The 18,247-nt window shown below is 41.3% G+C and overlaps 1 protein-coding gene across 4 annotated transcripts in view; it reads right to left on the bottom strand.

Moving 5' to 3' along the window:
* Positions 1–18,247, bottom strand: part of MATR3 (matrin 3) — a 225,390-nt gene that overhangs the window by 199,499 nt on the left and 7,644 nt on the right. For 3 of the 4 annotated variants that reach the window (XM_085617885.1, XM_085617887.1, XM_085617888.1), the window contains exons 2-4: positions 16,938–16,982; positions 15,362–16,410; positions 2,091–2,152 (exon numbers count right to left, since the gene is read on the bottom strand). In XM_085617885.1, the coding sequence (XP_085474011.1) occupies positions 2,091–2,152; positions 15,362–16,240 (941 nt within the window). In that variant the 5' untranslated portion in view covers positions 16,241–16,410; positions 16,938–16,982. The remainder of the gene's footprint in view (positions 1–2,090; positions 2,153–15,361; positions 16,411–16,937; positions 16,983–18,247) is intronic. The other variant, XM_085617886.1, reaches the window with a different exon arrangement.

Here is an 18,247-nt window from a genome sequence, read left to right as displayed (position 1 = left end):
ATGGGGCAGGCGCCGCCAGTGGGTGTCAGGTAAGGTTGCAGTGGTACAATTGGCTTGTGCTGGTCCGGATCCCATTCCGTGTTCATGGGGGGCCCGGCCCCACTCGGCGACGAAGTCACCAGAACAGAACCCGATAGGGCACCCCAGGCACCCCCCCCCCCCCCCAACAACCCACCATGATCTCCGAAGAGTGTAGTATGGCACGGACTGCAGGCCGCGAGTAACTTAAGGGAACGCTCACTCAAAGCCTTCGGTGCCATGGCCTGGCAGTCGGAGCACGACATGGGAGTTGTTGTCGCACTCCAGACACCACAGGCAGACCAAATAAGGGTCTGTCACGGACTTGGCACGAGGACAGGCGCAGCACAGCTTTAACCCAGAGGTCTTCCTAGACGACATCCTACACACCAAAAAGGTGCGGTGCAGTGGGGTGGCGTGGGGGGGGGGGGGGGTGGGGGGGGGGGATTGGAGGATGGAAACAAAAGGTCGAAAAATCCTGTCAAAAAGTGACAGAGGGTAGCGCTCTTCTTAGATCAGCACTTGACTGGAGCTGTAAGTAAAGAACCAATGTCGGCACGCAGAGGTGGGGCCCTTTATAGGTGGCACACATGTCACATGCAGTACGGACAAGGCAGATATCGCTTTAAATCAACAGACGCCACCTATTGGCACACAGGGGTATTGATCAAAGAAAATTCTTCCACATCCTGTCGGAAACCTGGGACATTCAAAGGTAAGGGTTCTGCCGCTAGATATCTCGATCAGATAAATACAGATTTTTCATCTTAAACTGCTGCTGCTATCTCTGCGACCCACAAAAAAAAATTAAATAAAAACAGTATGCTTTCAGACCAGTTTGGGAAATACTGCCCTAGGATGTTTAACATAATTCCTTGGAATCGCTGCAGTACTCAGATATACTCAGTACAGTAATCCTGCAACAGACCATTTGAGATTTAAGTACTAGAAGAATTTCACCAGTGGAGACCAACGCATTGGTACCAAACTGATCTTAGAGCATTCAAGATTTTACATTCTTAAAGCACTCACTTCAGAAGCCCTTTAACCGCCCCCCATCCACTTGCTATAAACTTATGTCACTTCTTACTGAAAAGATTAATTCCTAAAGCTTTTTTTTTTTTAGTTTATTGCTGGTCATACTGGCAAATTTTCCCAATTTTATTTAAAAAAATTGGAAGTAAAGAGGGACTAGAAAACTCATTCAAAACCTCTGAGGATAAGAAAATGGGAGGCAAAGTAGGAGTGCAAGGGTATTCTGGTAGGCTGCAGCCCACACAAACCAGTCTTACTCCCTTCATGGAAGGGTACCCCATCAAAAGTAACCCCACTATGCCTGCCAGAACAGTTAGGTCAGATATTTTTCCAAGTTATTGATAAAGAATCCTGTAGAAATGAGCTCTGCCTTTCTGCTAGTCTTCATCTTTGGCAACCTTCCCAAACTTGTTTAGGGACACAGTATTATCTTTGTGGAGTGCCCTTCTAGTGGAAGAAGAAAAAAAAAAAGGCTCAATTGAACACTGCGTTTGTATTGTTAGTGTACCCCTTCCCATCATCCAGATATCTGTCCTTTCTGTCAAAGATTGAAGATAGAGAAAATGCAACTTAATGGCCTACAGGAGGTCCTGTGCAGATTGAGAAACGTCATCTGGAAGGCTGGATGCACATTGAAGAACAATTTTACTACAAAGCACTGTATTCTAATTAGCTGAACTGTTGTGGTCTTTGCTCCTAAAATATTTGTTTGCAAGTTGAGGGGTCCTAGAGATTAAAAAGTTTAGAAAACACTCAATTGCTGTAGCACAGCAACACCATGAAGAATTAACCCAATACTCAAATCGGCCTCAAAAAGCAGCTGATGTTTTTCAAATTAAGCAAACAAATCTTAATGTTCTGCTCAGCAAAGAAAGTGATGAAAAACCCTACATAAACACTTTACAATAGATTTGTTAGCATTTCATATGCTTGATTATATTTTGCACACAATTACGCATGTCGAAAGTATTAAGTTATAGTACATTATCAAGTAATTTTATAGCATTGAAAAGGTAATGAGCACAAAAATATCCTACAGCTCAAGAAGGAGTTGGCATCGTCTTCGGTGTGTTGGTCCATTGACATGTTGGTCCCACTCCTAAAAGTAAAAAGCATTCGTTATTATAACCCAAGAATCATAAATTCCCCTTATAAAATAGTGACACCAATTCAAATAGGCTACACACTACACTCAAAATGGGTTAAACTAAAACTTGCTAAGAAGAAACATGGTTGTAGGTTATACAGGTGTTAGAATGCTCTATACGACACTTCAAGAGACCCCAACATGATCTCATATCCTCTTTAAGGAAAGACAAAGGCAGAATATGCAAATTCATAATCAACTTACCATGTGAAGAACTCTCCATTTGCAAGAAAGCTCATCTTGAGAAACAGTTGCTGGAACACAAGAAATGGGAAGGCAGGAAAAAAAAAAAAGTATAGAGGCAGTTCACTCTGAATAGTTCACTGCACCACCAAGAATGAAACCTGCAGAGAGATAAAGTGCTTCAGCACCTAAAAGGTGCCAGCTTAATTTGCACGTCGGTTCTACCCTATGATATTGACTGTGCCTTGCAACCAGAGTGGCTGCCCCTCTTATCCAGTTCGATTCAGATATGCTAGAGGCCACAAATACACAAAGATGTCAAGTGGGAAAGATTAAAGACACACCCATGGAATAACACCAAATGTTTTTTTTAGTTTATCCCACCTGACTTCACTATAGTAATGACGAATGGCCATCAAAATAAGCAATGCAGTCATTTGGTAACTCAGAAGTACCAATAATGCAGCAACGAAATGTGTAACAGAAGGTTTGCAGTGTTAACTCAGATGAATAACTTGAGAAGGAAGTTTAAATTTGAGAAGAAAAAGTAGCTCTAAATCGGATTGATTCACAGTCATTCAACTAAACCTAAAATACTAAAGGAAAGCATTTCATATGGTTTAAGAGTACAAACGGACGCTCATGAAAAAGTCAGATTTATCTTGGAAACATTTATTAGAAAGAACATAGAGGAGTACACCGATTGAAAGATGAAAACCAATGTGGTGGGTAAACACATAAATTTACCGTAAAATCTGTTTTGTTGGAATTATAAAAGGTACAGAAAAATAAGGAGGCATGTGCAATACATGATCACCAACAAAATGGATTACAGAGGCACCTGGCTTGCAAGAAGTTCTATTCAAATGTGGAAACCATACGTAATTCTCCACCTAAATGTGTTTTGTCTGGGTCACACTACCCATTTATAAAAATGAACATAAGAAATTCTGCCCATTTACTGAACTTTACAAGCATTTATTTATAAAGTTTTATATAGCGCTGGCTAGACCCGGAGGTATCAGAGCGCTTTACATAAGGATCAGTGCGTTACAGGATCAGCCATGGTTGCTCGGGCTCCGCAGTAGGTACATAACAGTTTTGCAATCAGCACAGGGGGCATCGTCATAACTCCATCAAAAAGCACCGGCCCCGGTATTCCTGGAGAGTGCCGTCCGTCTCGTCTTTCTGCTTACCCCCCAGGACATGCGTTGTGGGTGGAGAGGAGGAAGGGACAGTTCCAAGGTCTAAAAAAAAAAAAAAAAAAATCACAGAGCTGACCTGGGAACACAGCACAGGGATTCATGAAACGAACACCCATACTCCATAGCTGTAACCAGTCCGGATAAGAAGACCAGGGAAGCAGCGCTGGGATCCCTGAAACCAGGGGTCATTTTATGTGTCTGAGGCCAATACGGAAACTTGCAACCCCTGGCCTCACTGGAGAGACACTGGCAATCGCCATCTTGAGGAGTGAAATAACTGGCGAATCGTCGCAAATTCAGGAACAGCCCTTTGGTGGGGTTGGCGATCAGGACAGGAAAGGAAGCCCGTGTATCATCGGTGTAGGGGGCTGTTCGGGGGTCAAAACTAACATGGAGGGAGGCCCTCGGAGGGGGGGGGGGGGTCTAATTCATCACCAGCTCATTGTGGTACTTCGAGGTAGAATCGGGTTAGTTGTAGGGGAGGACAGATGGGCAAGGGAGAGCGGTCTCTCACCCTGGTCTCCCTGTAGGGCCACGGCGTTCACCATCTTGCAGAGTGAAAGCTGTCCGCAAATCGCCATCTTGAGATTCATCGTCGCCATCTTACAGGGCGGCCTTCGGGGGTATAGACGAAGAAGACAGATGGAGTAGTCCGAGTACCATCGGTGATGGGGGTTGTTCGGCAGCGTGACGCCGTTCAGGTCCCGGCCGGCATGATCCAGTGATTGTGGGTGTAACACGGCAGCAGAGCGCAGATGAAGGTCGCGATGTCTGGGGCTGTGCGACGGCAAGGCTCAGATCAGATCACGGTGCTCCGTCGAGCACTGTGAAAGTGAAGCAGCCAAACCACCGGGAAAGGCCGTGGCAGCGGTCGGAGTGGTGGGAGGGCCCAGTATCCCAGGACGTTGAGCCAACACTGGGGATACAGGCATGGGGAGGTCCAGAGACCTATATGCCTTAAACATGCCTTAAACATTCTATTTTGTAGACCACACAGGTGAACTGACTGCAGAAGTCTGAACCTGCTCAGTCGTTCGGAGTCAACTGTGTAAAAGGTTAGATAGCTCAGCACCTAGCCCTGAAGTGAATAGAGTGGGGCAACTGCAGAAGGAGAGTTCGAACTGAGCATGAGATGGATTGTAGGGTAGCATCTATCTTTGAGAGGAAAGAAAAAAGGTTATTGGTCCCAGGGATATGCATGGGATCAATCTGTTGATGAACAAGTAAAAAGATCTATGCTTCTAGTCTGCAGAGCTCATCATTGGCAGACTCAAACCAAGGAAAGGAGCATTTCAGATTTTCTTCTTTTGGGACTCAGTGCTGAAGTGCTGTAATACCAACATCTCCTTTTATGCAGCATCCACAAACTACAGATCAATCCACTCAAAGCTACAAGCATAAAAGTGTGACTTTATCAAATCACAATTTAAACATTGGAGGTAGAGAGAACCATATGCAGCAGTCAAGTTAAACACGCTGCAATTCTGCAACGGTCAAAATGTAAACAACCAGCTAATACCAGAGGAGGCTACTGCTAACAATGTCCAAATATAACAAGCTTTTACAATGCAATGGTCTCGGCAATCTTATAGGTAGTGCTATTGGTATTCCTCATTTTTTTATCAGATGGGTATAATGGCATCCTGTACCCCACAACTTCAAGCATTTTGTGGAGGGGCGCCCTCGCAGCGCACACGAGAGGTGAACAAATGAACGACATCCCCATGGGGTAGACACCGGGGCAGCTACTGGAAGTCTGCAGGCCGGAGAAAAGGTAACTGGGGGAAACGAAAGAGACAGCAAGAGCCCGGACGGTCCCTCGACCTAAAAAGCAACTAGAGACAGGCATTCTACACAGACGCTGCCCGCGGCATGAACCCAACAAGTTCAAATAATATCAGACTGGCCACAGCAAATCGTGTCACAGTTTAGCGCGTCAACACTGGGACCAATGCAGTTGTGCCAGTCCATTCGGAGTAGAATGCCGCAGGGTATGGGGGTTGATGTCAATCTCCAGCACAACAGGGCTGCAACGGCCTCACTTCCTGGGCACTTTGTAATTATTTTTGACTGAGCTTTTTCCTATTTGGGAAGATTACACGAGATGCTCAGCAAAGTAGCAGGCATATTAATTCCCTAAACTACTTCACAGTGCGCCAAGCCTTTGCCCGGAGATTACAGAGATCTCTTCAGCAAGCCCATTAAACCAATATTTTACTTGTGTTGTAGACCAAGCTTTCTGAGTAGATGCTTTACCCCTAAACTATTATTAAATTAATTCAGCTAGTAACTAATTTAGTAAAATCAGAACAGCTTTACTTTTTCCTTGTTATTAATTCTTTTAGGTGTGCAGTTTCTAAAAAAAGAACCCATGGGTAACGGCAGGCAATAGACTGGTTTTCAATGCCGTGTTCCGACTCATCATACACAGCCCTTTGTGACTGGCAACCCGTGACCGCCCCCCTCCCCAGTTTGCGCGTGGTGCCGCTCCCTGTACCTGTCCCCACAAAAAATGGTGGTTTCTCAAAAACCGGAGTACATTTTTGTTTAATTTTTCTTGCACTGCCCATAACCGGAACAAATGAACGGAAAACGAATAAAGTATAATCGTTCGCAACTAGTGAATCTCTTACAACTTAATGCCTAAAATGAAAGTTTCTTTAGCAGCAGTAATAGCTCTACGATGTAGGTGTTCATATAAAGCATAATACAGCTTTGCTTAAAACTAAAGTATGTGAAGGGGGCGTTTCTTTTAACGAGGATTGACTACGGGGCAGATTTACAAGACCCCTGCGCCACTTTTGCGTCACTTTTCCCATGGTAAAAATGACGCAAAAGTGGCGCAAGGGGCTTGTAAACACTGCTCTGTCACGAACACAGCGAAATGGCGCATACTCATTATGAATAAGTGGAATCCTAGAGGTAACTCGCAAATTCAGTTGCCTGGATTTAGATTGGGGGGGGGGGGGGGGGGGGGTGCACTCATCGGTGTTGGAAAGAGCACAAAAACAATGATCACGCTGCTGCACTGCGCATGCTTAACGCGGAATACTAGTCTGAAAAGTGACTCTCTCCAGACCGAATATGGCTCACGGAATGTCCAGCACACAGCTGCATCCTCTTCACTCTGTTTTGAAACGGAACAAAGAGGAATTGGCGGCACTCGCTGTTCTCATTAAAATAGTGGGATGATGAACACTTGTAAAGAAATTTCTTACACCAATTTATATAAGTCACACCTGGAAGAAACAACGCTCGGGATGAAAAGAAACTGGACCAGCCCTTCATTCGGAAGTTTCACATTTAAAGAGGTGTATGAAGAACCTGCCAGAAACATCAACACAAGAAAGATAAAGAAGGCTGTGAGGATAACACGCGTTTAATAATCTGAAGAATACCAGTGAATGCCTAGGAATATACACGTATACACTTAAAAGTAGTGCTCCTCTTAACTAGTCCATCTCATGGAGCGAATTAAGCCACGATACTTTAATAGTTCCACTTTTCAATTCTGCAAGAGCTGGTTTCAAATTAATAATCCTAAATACTATCGTCGTTGTGCAGTGTGATATTCAGCGTTGGGCATACCTTCAAGATCAAACTTCAAAAACGCTTGTTCAAGAGGTCGTAGGCACAAACATGGCGCCGATAGCATTTGCAAACATTTCATTCTGTTCTCTCCGAGAGACCAAGGGCTGCACCAGTCCCAACGTATGAGCAACTATCCCAGCGGAGGACACCCAACTCCCGGCCATCGTTCAGCTGCCCCCACCGTGCCCGCACTCACAGCTGATGGAAGAAAATAAAAAAGTAATATTTGGAAGGGGCAGGCAGCTTTGCCAAACCGCCGCCTTTCTCCGAGGCGAAGCAGAAATGCCTCGGAGAAACGCAGCGGCGGTTTCAGATTCGGGGGCGTGTTTCTTTTTCTCTCCTCTTGCCATTGGCTGGAGGAGAAAACCCGTCTAAAAAAGGGCGTGGCTAAAAAGTGGAAAGAAGAGCACGGAACACGCCCCCGAATCTGAAAAAGACAGCCAATTTGGAGGGACGGCTCTCTCCTCCAATGGCTGGCCTCCGTTTAGGAAGCCAGCCAATGGAGGAGAGGCAAAAAGAGAGGCGGGCTAAATAGCCACTCTAAGCATCATAAAATCTCCGGACTTCCGGTTCTGCCTTCGGCAGACCGGACGGTCCCTCGACCTAAAAAGGAGACTCAGCATTAAACTGTTACACTGAGTAACAAGACAAGCCAGAAAACAAATGCGGGATACGGAGGAGAGAGCGAACTGGAGGCGAGGCCTCAATGATCAAAGCATATCACAATCACTTGACCTTCATGAGCAGACACACTCAAATCGAGAACAGCTTTCAAACTTTAGCGTTTAAAAGCAGTTAAAAATTCAGAAGTACAAATGGGTGATCAAGTTGTGATCAAGTTCTCCAGCAAAGGAAATTCTCAAGTTTAATATGAATGGATCCTACTGTTAAGCTGCAAGTAGATCCTCAGCACATAATCCAATTTAATGATTATTGCCAGATATTGTTCTAGACTTTACCAATGGATAAAAACACCAGGAGATCATGTCTACCATGTGAAAGAGAACATTTTACAAGTTAAGACAGAAGCCAGATTTCACCGCAAGAAAAAGGGGCAAGTTACAGCTTCGATGCAAAAAATGGTTTGTGGGGGGGCGGGTATACCTACCTAAATTTTTAAAAGGGCGTCTCCTCAGTAGAAGTCACTACAATAGAAGACTGGTCACGATGCTGACCATAACCCATAAGATTCTTTCCCCAAGGCAATCTGCACCTTCCAAGTGACTGCATGTTAGTGAAATACCCGTTTAGAAAGAACCAAGAAAGGTTTTTAGTCTGAGCCAGTAACCCGGCATCTATAGTTTGATTCTACTGTTGAATGCTGTGTTATATTTTGGTAACTGTGGTGAAGGAGTAAATGTTTGATTTGCAGCCCATCCCGATAACTGTTTAAGTTTTCAACTGAAGTAACTTTCTTTGAGGAGTATGGATAATTTAGACAGACTCCAAAATGTATGATCATGTTGTGGTGCCTAGGAAAAATTAGGTTTGTAAAACTGTTTAGTACACCAGACATTGGGTGAAAATGATGTAAATTGACTGCATTTCCTCTGCACCAACTGTCTCATGAAGAGTTAGCTGGCTCCACAAAAGCCAGCCCTAAAATACTTTGAGTGAAATGACATTTATCAAAACTTTAACACTACACGTTCCAGGCATTAAATTATCTAGCAAAGAGATGGAATTTTTAGAGAATACATAATGTCAAAGTGGGAACACTGCATCTAATAAATACTTTAATGATGAAGAGGCTCGGTCCACAGGTTTCATGTGCAGTTACCGTAAAAAAAAAAAAAATTCAAGGCACCACTCTTGTACTCTAATACCTCACTACACCATTTCTAAGAGGCACAGCAGGACACTAGTAAAGGAGAGAGGAGACTATTACAGAGCAACGCAGTTAGGCTAACTGGGTGTATCTTAATATCAAAATCGAAAAGTGTACCTACTCTGCATCAGACAGCAGAAAGACAAGAAAATTATCCCTTGTATATAGGGTTTTGCAAAGGCAAATTAGGAACTACGGACCCCATTATCAGTCTGAGGGCACACGGTGGCACAAAGCAGTAAGTAGCTGGCAACACTTTCATTGATGGAATTAAAATTTGTTATGTTCCTAGGTGTGCCCCCTATACTATCAATCTAAAGTGTTTTTTTCCAAAGAAAAAGCAGTTATCGTTTTTCCGATAGTCAACCTACGAATGTTGTTGAATTTTGTAAATCAAATAATGTACACTGATTTTGCCATATGCCAAGTACTCATATATACCACTGTGGTACCCAAAGTAAGAGAAGCCATGTATTGCATGTAACATAGCATGTATTGATCTCAGCCCCCCAGGACCTCAACTGCATCACTCCCCATGAAGAGTACCATATTAAAATGTGCACGAGTGTGACTGGCTTGATTTGAAATAAAGCTACTTGAGAGAGAACCAAGGAAGAAGAGGAGAGGGTGATTAGCGTATAGTAACCACACATGGTTACAAACTGCAATTGCTAGAAGAACCTGAATTAGAACTGGTTGAAAGATCTATGAATAATTTAAAAATGATACTCCAGTCCCAAATAATCTTCGTCTTCTATTTTAATAGGAAATGTTTTCTCTTTAATATAATGGTTGGAACGAGTTCCTATTTCCTCTCCAAAACTGCTATAAAAATCTACTTTAGCTTAGATACAGAAGAGAAATCTAAAAGGTGAAGCTTAGAAATCATGGAGTCATGATTGGGGTAATGCGCCCCAAATAGGAATCTCCAAGTATCTATTTTAATCCACGAAGCCTCCTATAAGATATGTTCCCCAGCTAAACATTCAGCAGTGAACTAGGCATGATCCCCCGCCCCGATCTTCAGTTTTGCTCTTCAGCTGTTTGCCAAGCAATCGGATCAAATTTTAAAGAGTTGCCCAAATTAGCATAGTTAAACATAACATTTCTCTTAACCCCTTCAGCGCGGCGGGAATTCCCCCGCGGTGCTGAAGGGTTCGAGCGCGGGCGGGGCCATGACGGAACGGTTCCGTCATGAGCACAGCGCAACCGATGCTCATGACGGAACCGTTCAGTCATGGGCATGGAAGGGGTTAATGCCAAAGACCTTGTAGGCCTGGTAAAAGGCCTCAAGAGTTCCACGGTGGCCAAAGTAGCCGAACATTACCTGGGTCCCGTGCTTAACGCTTTATAATCCTCATAAGCCATGAGTGCCAAAAGGAAAACCAAACTTCGGTTCACAATTAGGGCTACCCTGGGAGTTCAGATAAAGCAAAACAAAGCACAAAAATCAGCAGGACATTTGACTGGAAGGCAGATATACAAAGCTTACTCAGACTTGCCCGGAACTGCCAGACTGAAGAGGCTTTTATGCCAATTTAACTATAAAAAAAAAAAAACACTGAGCGCAGATAAAAAAATAGTCTCAATCTCTACTCGCTCGTGACAATAACCATGACTTTACCTTATAGTACAACACAGGCAATATGGCAATTAAATAATACTGGAGATGCACTTTTTTTTGTAAATCGAAGTTTGCAATAAACAATTTAAGAAACAAAGTGATACTGCAATATGCTCAACGGAACTGCTCGAAGCCTCATCTTGAGGAGAATTTGACCAATATAAAGAGGGACTTTAGAGTCAGTAGGGCTCACACTTGCAAAGAAATCCAGAGACAGTAATTCCTCAGGAGAAATAGAAGGAGCTATCTCAGACAGGCAGATTACAGGGGTGTGGAATTCCTATAGCCCCAAGCCCAGGACATTGCTTGCGGTTTAGAACAGATATGTATGTTTATTTTGTCCTTGGGACAAGTAGGCCCAACCCCCTGCAGAACAAACCTTTTGGCTGCCTGTTTACAGTAACACAATATGGATCAAGGAGGGGTCTGCTATTAAGGTAATATTTGTGACCATTTGTTAATGCTGTTCGGACTTCTATTCATGGTCCATTAATGCAAAGCCTTTATTAGGGTGAGCGCTCTAACAAACTGTGCTTAGACTGTACTACTGAAAGTGGCTTCAGTATAAAAATGTGCACACGTTTTCAAAGTTTAACATGATGAGGCTATATAGAATGCTCTGATTAGATGCAAATATTGTCAGACGTGTGCAAGCACGTTTGACAATTCCATTCTCCCAAAATAAAATGTTCACAAACAAAAGCAACTAGGAAAAAACGTTTTGTTTCAATTTTAGTTACACTTCTTTGAGGCATAAGTTAGTAAAATGTATTGAAACATGCTAGTATTTCCAATAAATATTCAGAAGGGGGAGAAAAGAAAACAAAAATTAATCAGTGCTATTAATTTCATCAAGATTATGGGGAAACATGAAAATAACCAACCATTGGCAAAGCCAATAGGTCCGACCTTGATGGTCAGCCTTTTGGTTGTCAGTGCAAGTCTTGTTTTGGCATAGTTTTTGTAAAACGTTATTGTTGTGGGAGCTGCCGGGTCCTCGCTATTACAACAAACATTGGCAAAAGCAGAAATATTTTCAAGAAAGTCACAAAGGTGCAAGTCACAAAGGTGCATCCATGGTATATGCCCTTGCATTAGTGAAGATTTACGGCTTTCATTAATTCACAAGAATTTACATAAGTTTGCTAGGAAATCATACTCCTAGACAATATTTGTTAACTCCATATTAGCATAAGCAAATATACATGTGTAGATTTGCTCATTCTAAAATCTGTTCAGCGTTTAAAAGTTATTTTCCCACCAACCACTTGTTTCCAACCCTATTACTTCTGCCCTTTAAAAAACTAAAAATTTCCAACCTCTCTCAGTAAGGGAAAAGATTAGAGAAAAGCTTGTGAATACCCCTACAACATGCAAGTTAAATAAAAAAGGGAATCCCGACCCTGGAACTATTGTTTACCGCTATCGCCAAACCAAACCCAGTATGCAGATTTGTGGAAAGTTGGCAAAACTAAAGACATTGAACCCTGGCATCATTGGAGAGACTATTATCAGAGCCCTTATGTAATGAGATTGCTGCCATAATTTGTCGCCGCACTAAATGGACACCAATGGGACAAGAAGATTTTGTTACAGGACAAGTCTTTTTAGGAAGCAACATGTTCCATGAACAAGTGGATATTTTATTACATTCCACACCCCTGGGATTATAAGGAATGAAAAAAAGAGAAAAGCATCCATCAACAGGCCCTGGACAATGAGAAAGAAAAATCTCATGTGCTGATCCTCATTACAGCTCTGTACACACAGAAAGGTCAAGTATACCAAAAAGAAGAAAAAAGATGGAGGATTTGTTTTTTAACGCACCTCCAAAATGCCAACACAAAAGCGATGTGGGTAGGCACACAGCAGAGGACCAAAACTCCTGAGTAAAATTAAATTATATGAAAGCTGTCTGTTCAGGGGGTGGTGCAGCTTGTAGTGATGGGGAAGGGTGGGGGGGATGCCGAGAGTCCCATAAATTAACCTAATCATAAAGTAACCAACATATAAAATGGTTATCCACCAAATGACAAAGCGCTGACAGCCCATGGGGCTTGAGGGGTTAAAACGGGCGTTTGCTGCAAGTCACAATTGTTAAACTCAGTTATTGCATTATTGTTCAACATTGTAGAAAGTCGTGGGAAACGGGTCAGTGCATTTCTGCTTTTGGGCAGGTTTATTTGTACAGTAGCCACAAGCTCAACAAGTTTAGGTCATTATCTCTTACCCCATTTGTGTCTTGGAATAGTGCAAATTTACAGGTTAATAAGCGTTTCCAACATGGTTGCTCTTAACTCTTATGAAATGAACCTTCCAGTCAGCAATCTGCACTAAATGTTGCTTTTACAGGTAGGTTGTTCAGGTTCATTTACTATGATGAATTAACTGCACAGATGATCGAATGGTTTGCATTTTTACTTGGGAAACATGTCTTAATTGTTGCAGTTTATGTACTGTTGCAGTCTACAAATAATGTTTTAACGTGCTAAAATATGAAAGTGACAGTATATACAATTAGAAAAGTATACCATATTAATCTGATCACCCATAATCACAGATTTAAATGATCATCCTTTAATAGGCATCTAGCCATCATATGAAGAAATTCTAAAGAAGTGAATACTATAGTGTCATGGTTGGTACTTGAAACTCCAGTTTCAAAAGTCTTATAAGCACTTTCCTTCCAGAGGGTGATTATTACAGGGAGCATGTATGGTCTACCAAACCAGTTGGGAAGATAGAAAGATGATCACTGCCAAAAGGCTACACTGGACTTTTCAGAAACAAAATGCTGAGATCCACCTCTTTAGACACCAAAAAAGTGGCAGACATTTTCTCTACTGAAAACACTAGCCAATGTAAAATTTAGACTAACACTTGGTAATCTTTATCCAAGGTCAGTCCAGGGTGAGACAGCAGGCCTAATTAATCTTTGTAACAGACACAAGTTATGGGTCTTAGATTCAAAGTGCTTAGTCGAATGAATTTTCAGAGGGCAGTGAACACCAAGTATGAGGAATTAAATTTCCAAAAACAAAAGCACGAGTTTGAATCCTCAGGGAATGAGTTTTGTTGGCAGTGCCAATATTACCTGAATTATGCTCATTGTTTAAGGTTAATGGACACAAATCAGAAGAGAGTCTTTATTAGTCCAAATGGGTAACAATGAAGCTACTTCTCAGGTATTAGCATCCAGATGGGAGACTTGAAAAAGAAATTATATGGAACGCAATGACAACAAACTTAATATTCATGCCCAAGCCCATTCGTTTCTCACGAGACAACTGTTTTACCCAGATCTGCATTAGGACAGCATAAAAATAAGTGTGTTTATCAGGAAGAAAACGAAAACAAGTAAAATAAGTCCCATCACATAACAGTGGTGTGAAGAATTAAGTTCACAGCACCACTATACAACAGGGAAGATTTAGCTTCCAACATTTTCAACTATGATCATTCTCACTGGGAACTGCCTGGCAACATATTGAGCAGGACACAAGTAACCTACAACTAAACTTGCCCAACAGGTTACCAGCATGGATTGAAGATAAAGTATTTCAGGGCTGCACTCCAATTTCAATAACCTTATTTAACGAGAATTTCAAGCTAGTACCTGTGTAAAATATTTATTTTGAAAGTTGTATTGAAAGGTACCTGCAGGTTTTTACGATGCCAACGATACTGTACTAGTGTCCAACATTGGCCAAAGATTAAGACAGACAAGTGGGAAAAATTGAAATACAACTGTGTGGTCACTTTGGTATGCCACTTTAAAAGTGCTACATCTCAACTTAATCACTGAAGCAGATTGTTAAAATCGAAGAGACGTTTGGTAGAAAATAAAGTAGTAGATAAGCACACAAAACCAATGCAATGGGAAACAATGGGAGGGAAGATGGTAGTTCGGGAGGAAAAATGACGGGTAAAGCATTCTGAACGTGGGAAAGATTGCATGTACAGCTATGATCCTTATTTTGAACGTGTAGAAGAGTAACAAAGCAGGTTTGTTGCAAATAATGTGAACACAGGCAGCACATTTGTTCAATGCAAGAGGTTTGCAGAAAGGGTCCTCTCCATGATTACATATGTATAATAAACCACCATGAACTGAGGACTAGGTTTTAGCTATTACATATACTTATAAAAAAGGTAAAACAAAATAAGGTATGCATTAAAATCGGATCAATAAGTTGGAAGAGTCTAAGCAACATTACATAGCTATGAGGACTTCAAAAAAATGTCAAGACTGAACACATCTGGAATAAAAAAAACAACAAAAAAACAAGACTTGGTAGAATCAGGGCTATACATTAACTTGTGGGCAAGGAGAAACTAGAATTGTAGCAAAAAAATACATTAAATGTCAAAAGAAACTACGGAATAATGAAATTTCCAAAGAACTTCTTTAGCAGTAGAAGTGCTGACGAAATGCCAGTTATGGGTCTATAAGAACGTGAAAGCAGGCTAAACAGCAAGACATCCTGATGAGAATAGGAGCCAGGCTATGTAGCCTTATGGCTAAATAGAAAGTATTAATGTATAGCCCTGTAATTTAAAAAAAAGAAATGTGAAAAAAGACTTGCAGACACTTTTGAGATAGATTAGCACAAGTATTTGAATGCACGGTTTCAAAGTTTGAAAACAGTCAATAAGATGTGTCTAAGGAGCAGCGAAGAGAGTCTGCAACAAAGAAATAAGTTGAAGCATCTTATTCTCTATACACTCACCTTGTTAGAGTGAATTGGTATATCGCATAAAGAACACAGGTACGGATAACCTTTTGGTAACAATCCATGGAAGTCCTCAACATTGCTACTTGAAGGAGTTCCTCTCTTTTTCTCAAAAAGAGACCTTTCTTGCCCGGCACCACGGCCCCCTCTTTCATAATCTGCATCAAATTTTCTGTAGGATGAGGAGGCCTCAGGATAAAAACTATCATCTCTAACCCTCTCTCGATCTCTTAATCTATCTTCAAAATCCATTCGATCATAATAAGCAGACTCTTTAGATCGATTTCCATGGTCATAATCTACTACTGGGTTAACAGAGCCATGTTCTTCAAAGCTCTCTCTTCTAAGGGGCCTTGCCTCTTCCCATTCATCCCTAGGAACTCTAAAGGTTTGCTCTCTGGAAGCAGATCTGCCTTCTCTACTATAACCCAACGAAGCAGTTTCTTCAGTCCTCCTCCTTTTCAGCTGTAAAAGTATCTGGGGCAAGTTTTCCGGAGTTATTTTATCCTCTGGATAGTGACTTAATTCATCTAAATCTCTAGCAGAAAGACCAAAGCTGGCCAAAATATTTGTAGCTTGCTCTGGATCACCACGGTGCTGAGAAGATGGCTGACCCCTACTTCCAAAGCCGAATTTAGATGGTATATTATGGGCAGAAACACTAGATGACAGAGATCCTTGCTGATTCAATGAAGAATTAACACCGAGATTCATTAGGCTAGCAAGGCGTGCAGTACCTTGCGTCATCCTTCCAAGAGAGCCTGGTATATTTAGAGAATGGGTAGCAGCAAGGAGGCCGAGTCCCGCTGAAATCTCCCGCCCATGATGACCTTGGGACTCTCTACTTAGCGAGGCCTGCTGATATGATTTGGACATTGCAATGCTATAGATACTGTTCTTTACAAATCAAAACAAACGGATGGCTGCAAGAAATGTTCTAAAAAATAAAATTTAAAAAGTTATGTACGCTTCAGTTCAAATGCAACAGCAAGAAAGAGGATCAGTGTTTGAGGAGATTCTTCTTGAAGCAGAGAACGCCGACAACTCTGTAGAAAAATAAGCAATTTTAGTCACAGTCAAACAGATGCAATGAAAAATGCAATTGTGCATCAAGATGATTAAAATGGACAATTCTCAGCTTAAAAGGCAAATCCTTAAGATTCAAGTAGGACTCAATGTGTCATTTAATTATACTCAAGTGTATAGTATATAGACCTAAAACAAGATCTGCTTTATTTTAACAAGTACGCTTTCTTTTCACTCGTATCTTAACATTACTTTTCAGGAGATAAACCACAAAGAGGAACGCAAAAATTCAATGATGCAGGGATTCAATCACCAGTGACAGTGGAGAGCAAGAAATAGAACTGAGGTTTGGGCAGCAAGTAGAAATGATCTTGTAGAAAAGATGTAGAAGTTGTAGATTTAGTTTAACAAGAATATACGCTTAGGAAAATGATAAAGACAAAACACGAGGAAAAGCCCACTATAAACCTGGCAAAATATATTGAGCAGACTGCATTGACTAGGCAGAGTAAAACAAAAACTGCACATTAATAGTTTTAATAACTACCTTCACACAAGTTAACAGGTCTTCAATAATGTTCAATGTGTAATCCTGTGGAAAGATTTAAGAAATAACGCAAATTTAAAAAAAAAAAAAAAAGGCAAGGGACCAGTAAAAGTGGTATCTGTTAAAAAAAAAAAATGATTCTAAACGCCAAACATGTATTCAAGAGATGGAGGTAAAAAAAATCATGTCCTCTTCTAAAAGGACAGATTCCTCTCTGATTACTAGGGAGCACAAGTGCAACAGACCACATTTTGGATAAATCTTTACCACAAATCAAATTATGCAAGAGTCAAAGCACACTAGAAAGTGAACCCTGGGAATTCAAAAAGACAAATTTGTGCCAATTTCAGATCTTTGTAAAACAGTCAAATGGCATTTTTCAATACTGCATACGCGTTTTCCAATTGCCTTCATACTTAGGGTTATGCAGCACACCTCCGAGTTTAAAAGAACACAATAAAGCTGTTGCTTTTATTTGGACCCACTATACAGGAAGATACTCAGGGTTACTTCAGCGTTATGGCTTTGAGGACCATAAAACTAATGAGGCTTCACAATGCAATAATAATAATAATAATAGGCACTATGTGAATAGCAGTGATAATAATCAAAAGCCAAATGTTGCCAAGCTATATGGTTTGGCGCAACCATGGGAACTCAGAAGCACATAATGATCAATCCTACCTATATGAAACTTGGACTGCTGAGCTTATGACAAATTTGTACTTCAAGAACATGATGAGATGCAGAGACCTAATGGAAAGTTGTGAGCTCAGCCAACGTTACAAAGCCATTGTTTGATTGGTGATTGTTTTAGTTAATGGAATGAACAGAGCCAACAAGTGGGAAAGAGTCCAGACTGATGGGCAATCACAACTGTACAACTTCTTATGATGTACATCAACGGCAAAGACCAAAAACTATTTTAAAAATCTATGCAGATATAGGGAGATAACTCAATGATGTTCTGTTACAGGTGGGCCACAATTATGTATGTGCAGTTTGCAAGATGCAATTAAAAAGCAAACGTCAAAATTTAGCAAGATTTGAAAGATAGCACTAATTTTAAGTGCACCTAAGGGCCGTGTTTACATTAGATTTGATTAAATTAAACACTGCATAAACAGGATAAAATAAATGCAGAAACAGTACTGTTAATCCGAAAAAGCGTTGTACTTTCAAAACTGTATACAACGTAGCCTGAGATGTATATGTAAGACAGATGTGTTACAACTTGAAGCTTCCTTAAAGGGCGGATTCGTTTTTTAACAACTGAATTAAATTGTTAACCAGAGAGTTTGGGGGGTATC

The sequence above is a fragment of the Triturus cristatus genome, chromosome 7, assembly GCF_964204655.1.
Source record: "Triturus cristatus chromosome 7, aTriCri1.1, whole genome shotgun sequence".
Lineage (NCBI taxonomy): Eukaryota > Metazoa > Chordata > Amphibia > Caudata > Salamandridae > Triturus > Triturus cristatus.
This window is presented reverse-complemented; position numbering and strand designations above follow the sequence as displayed.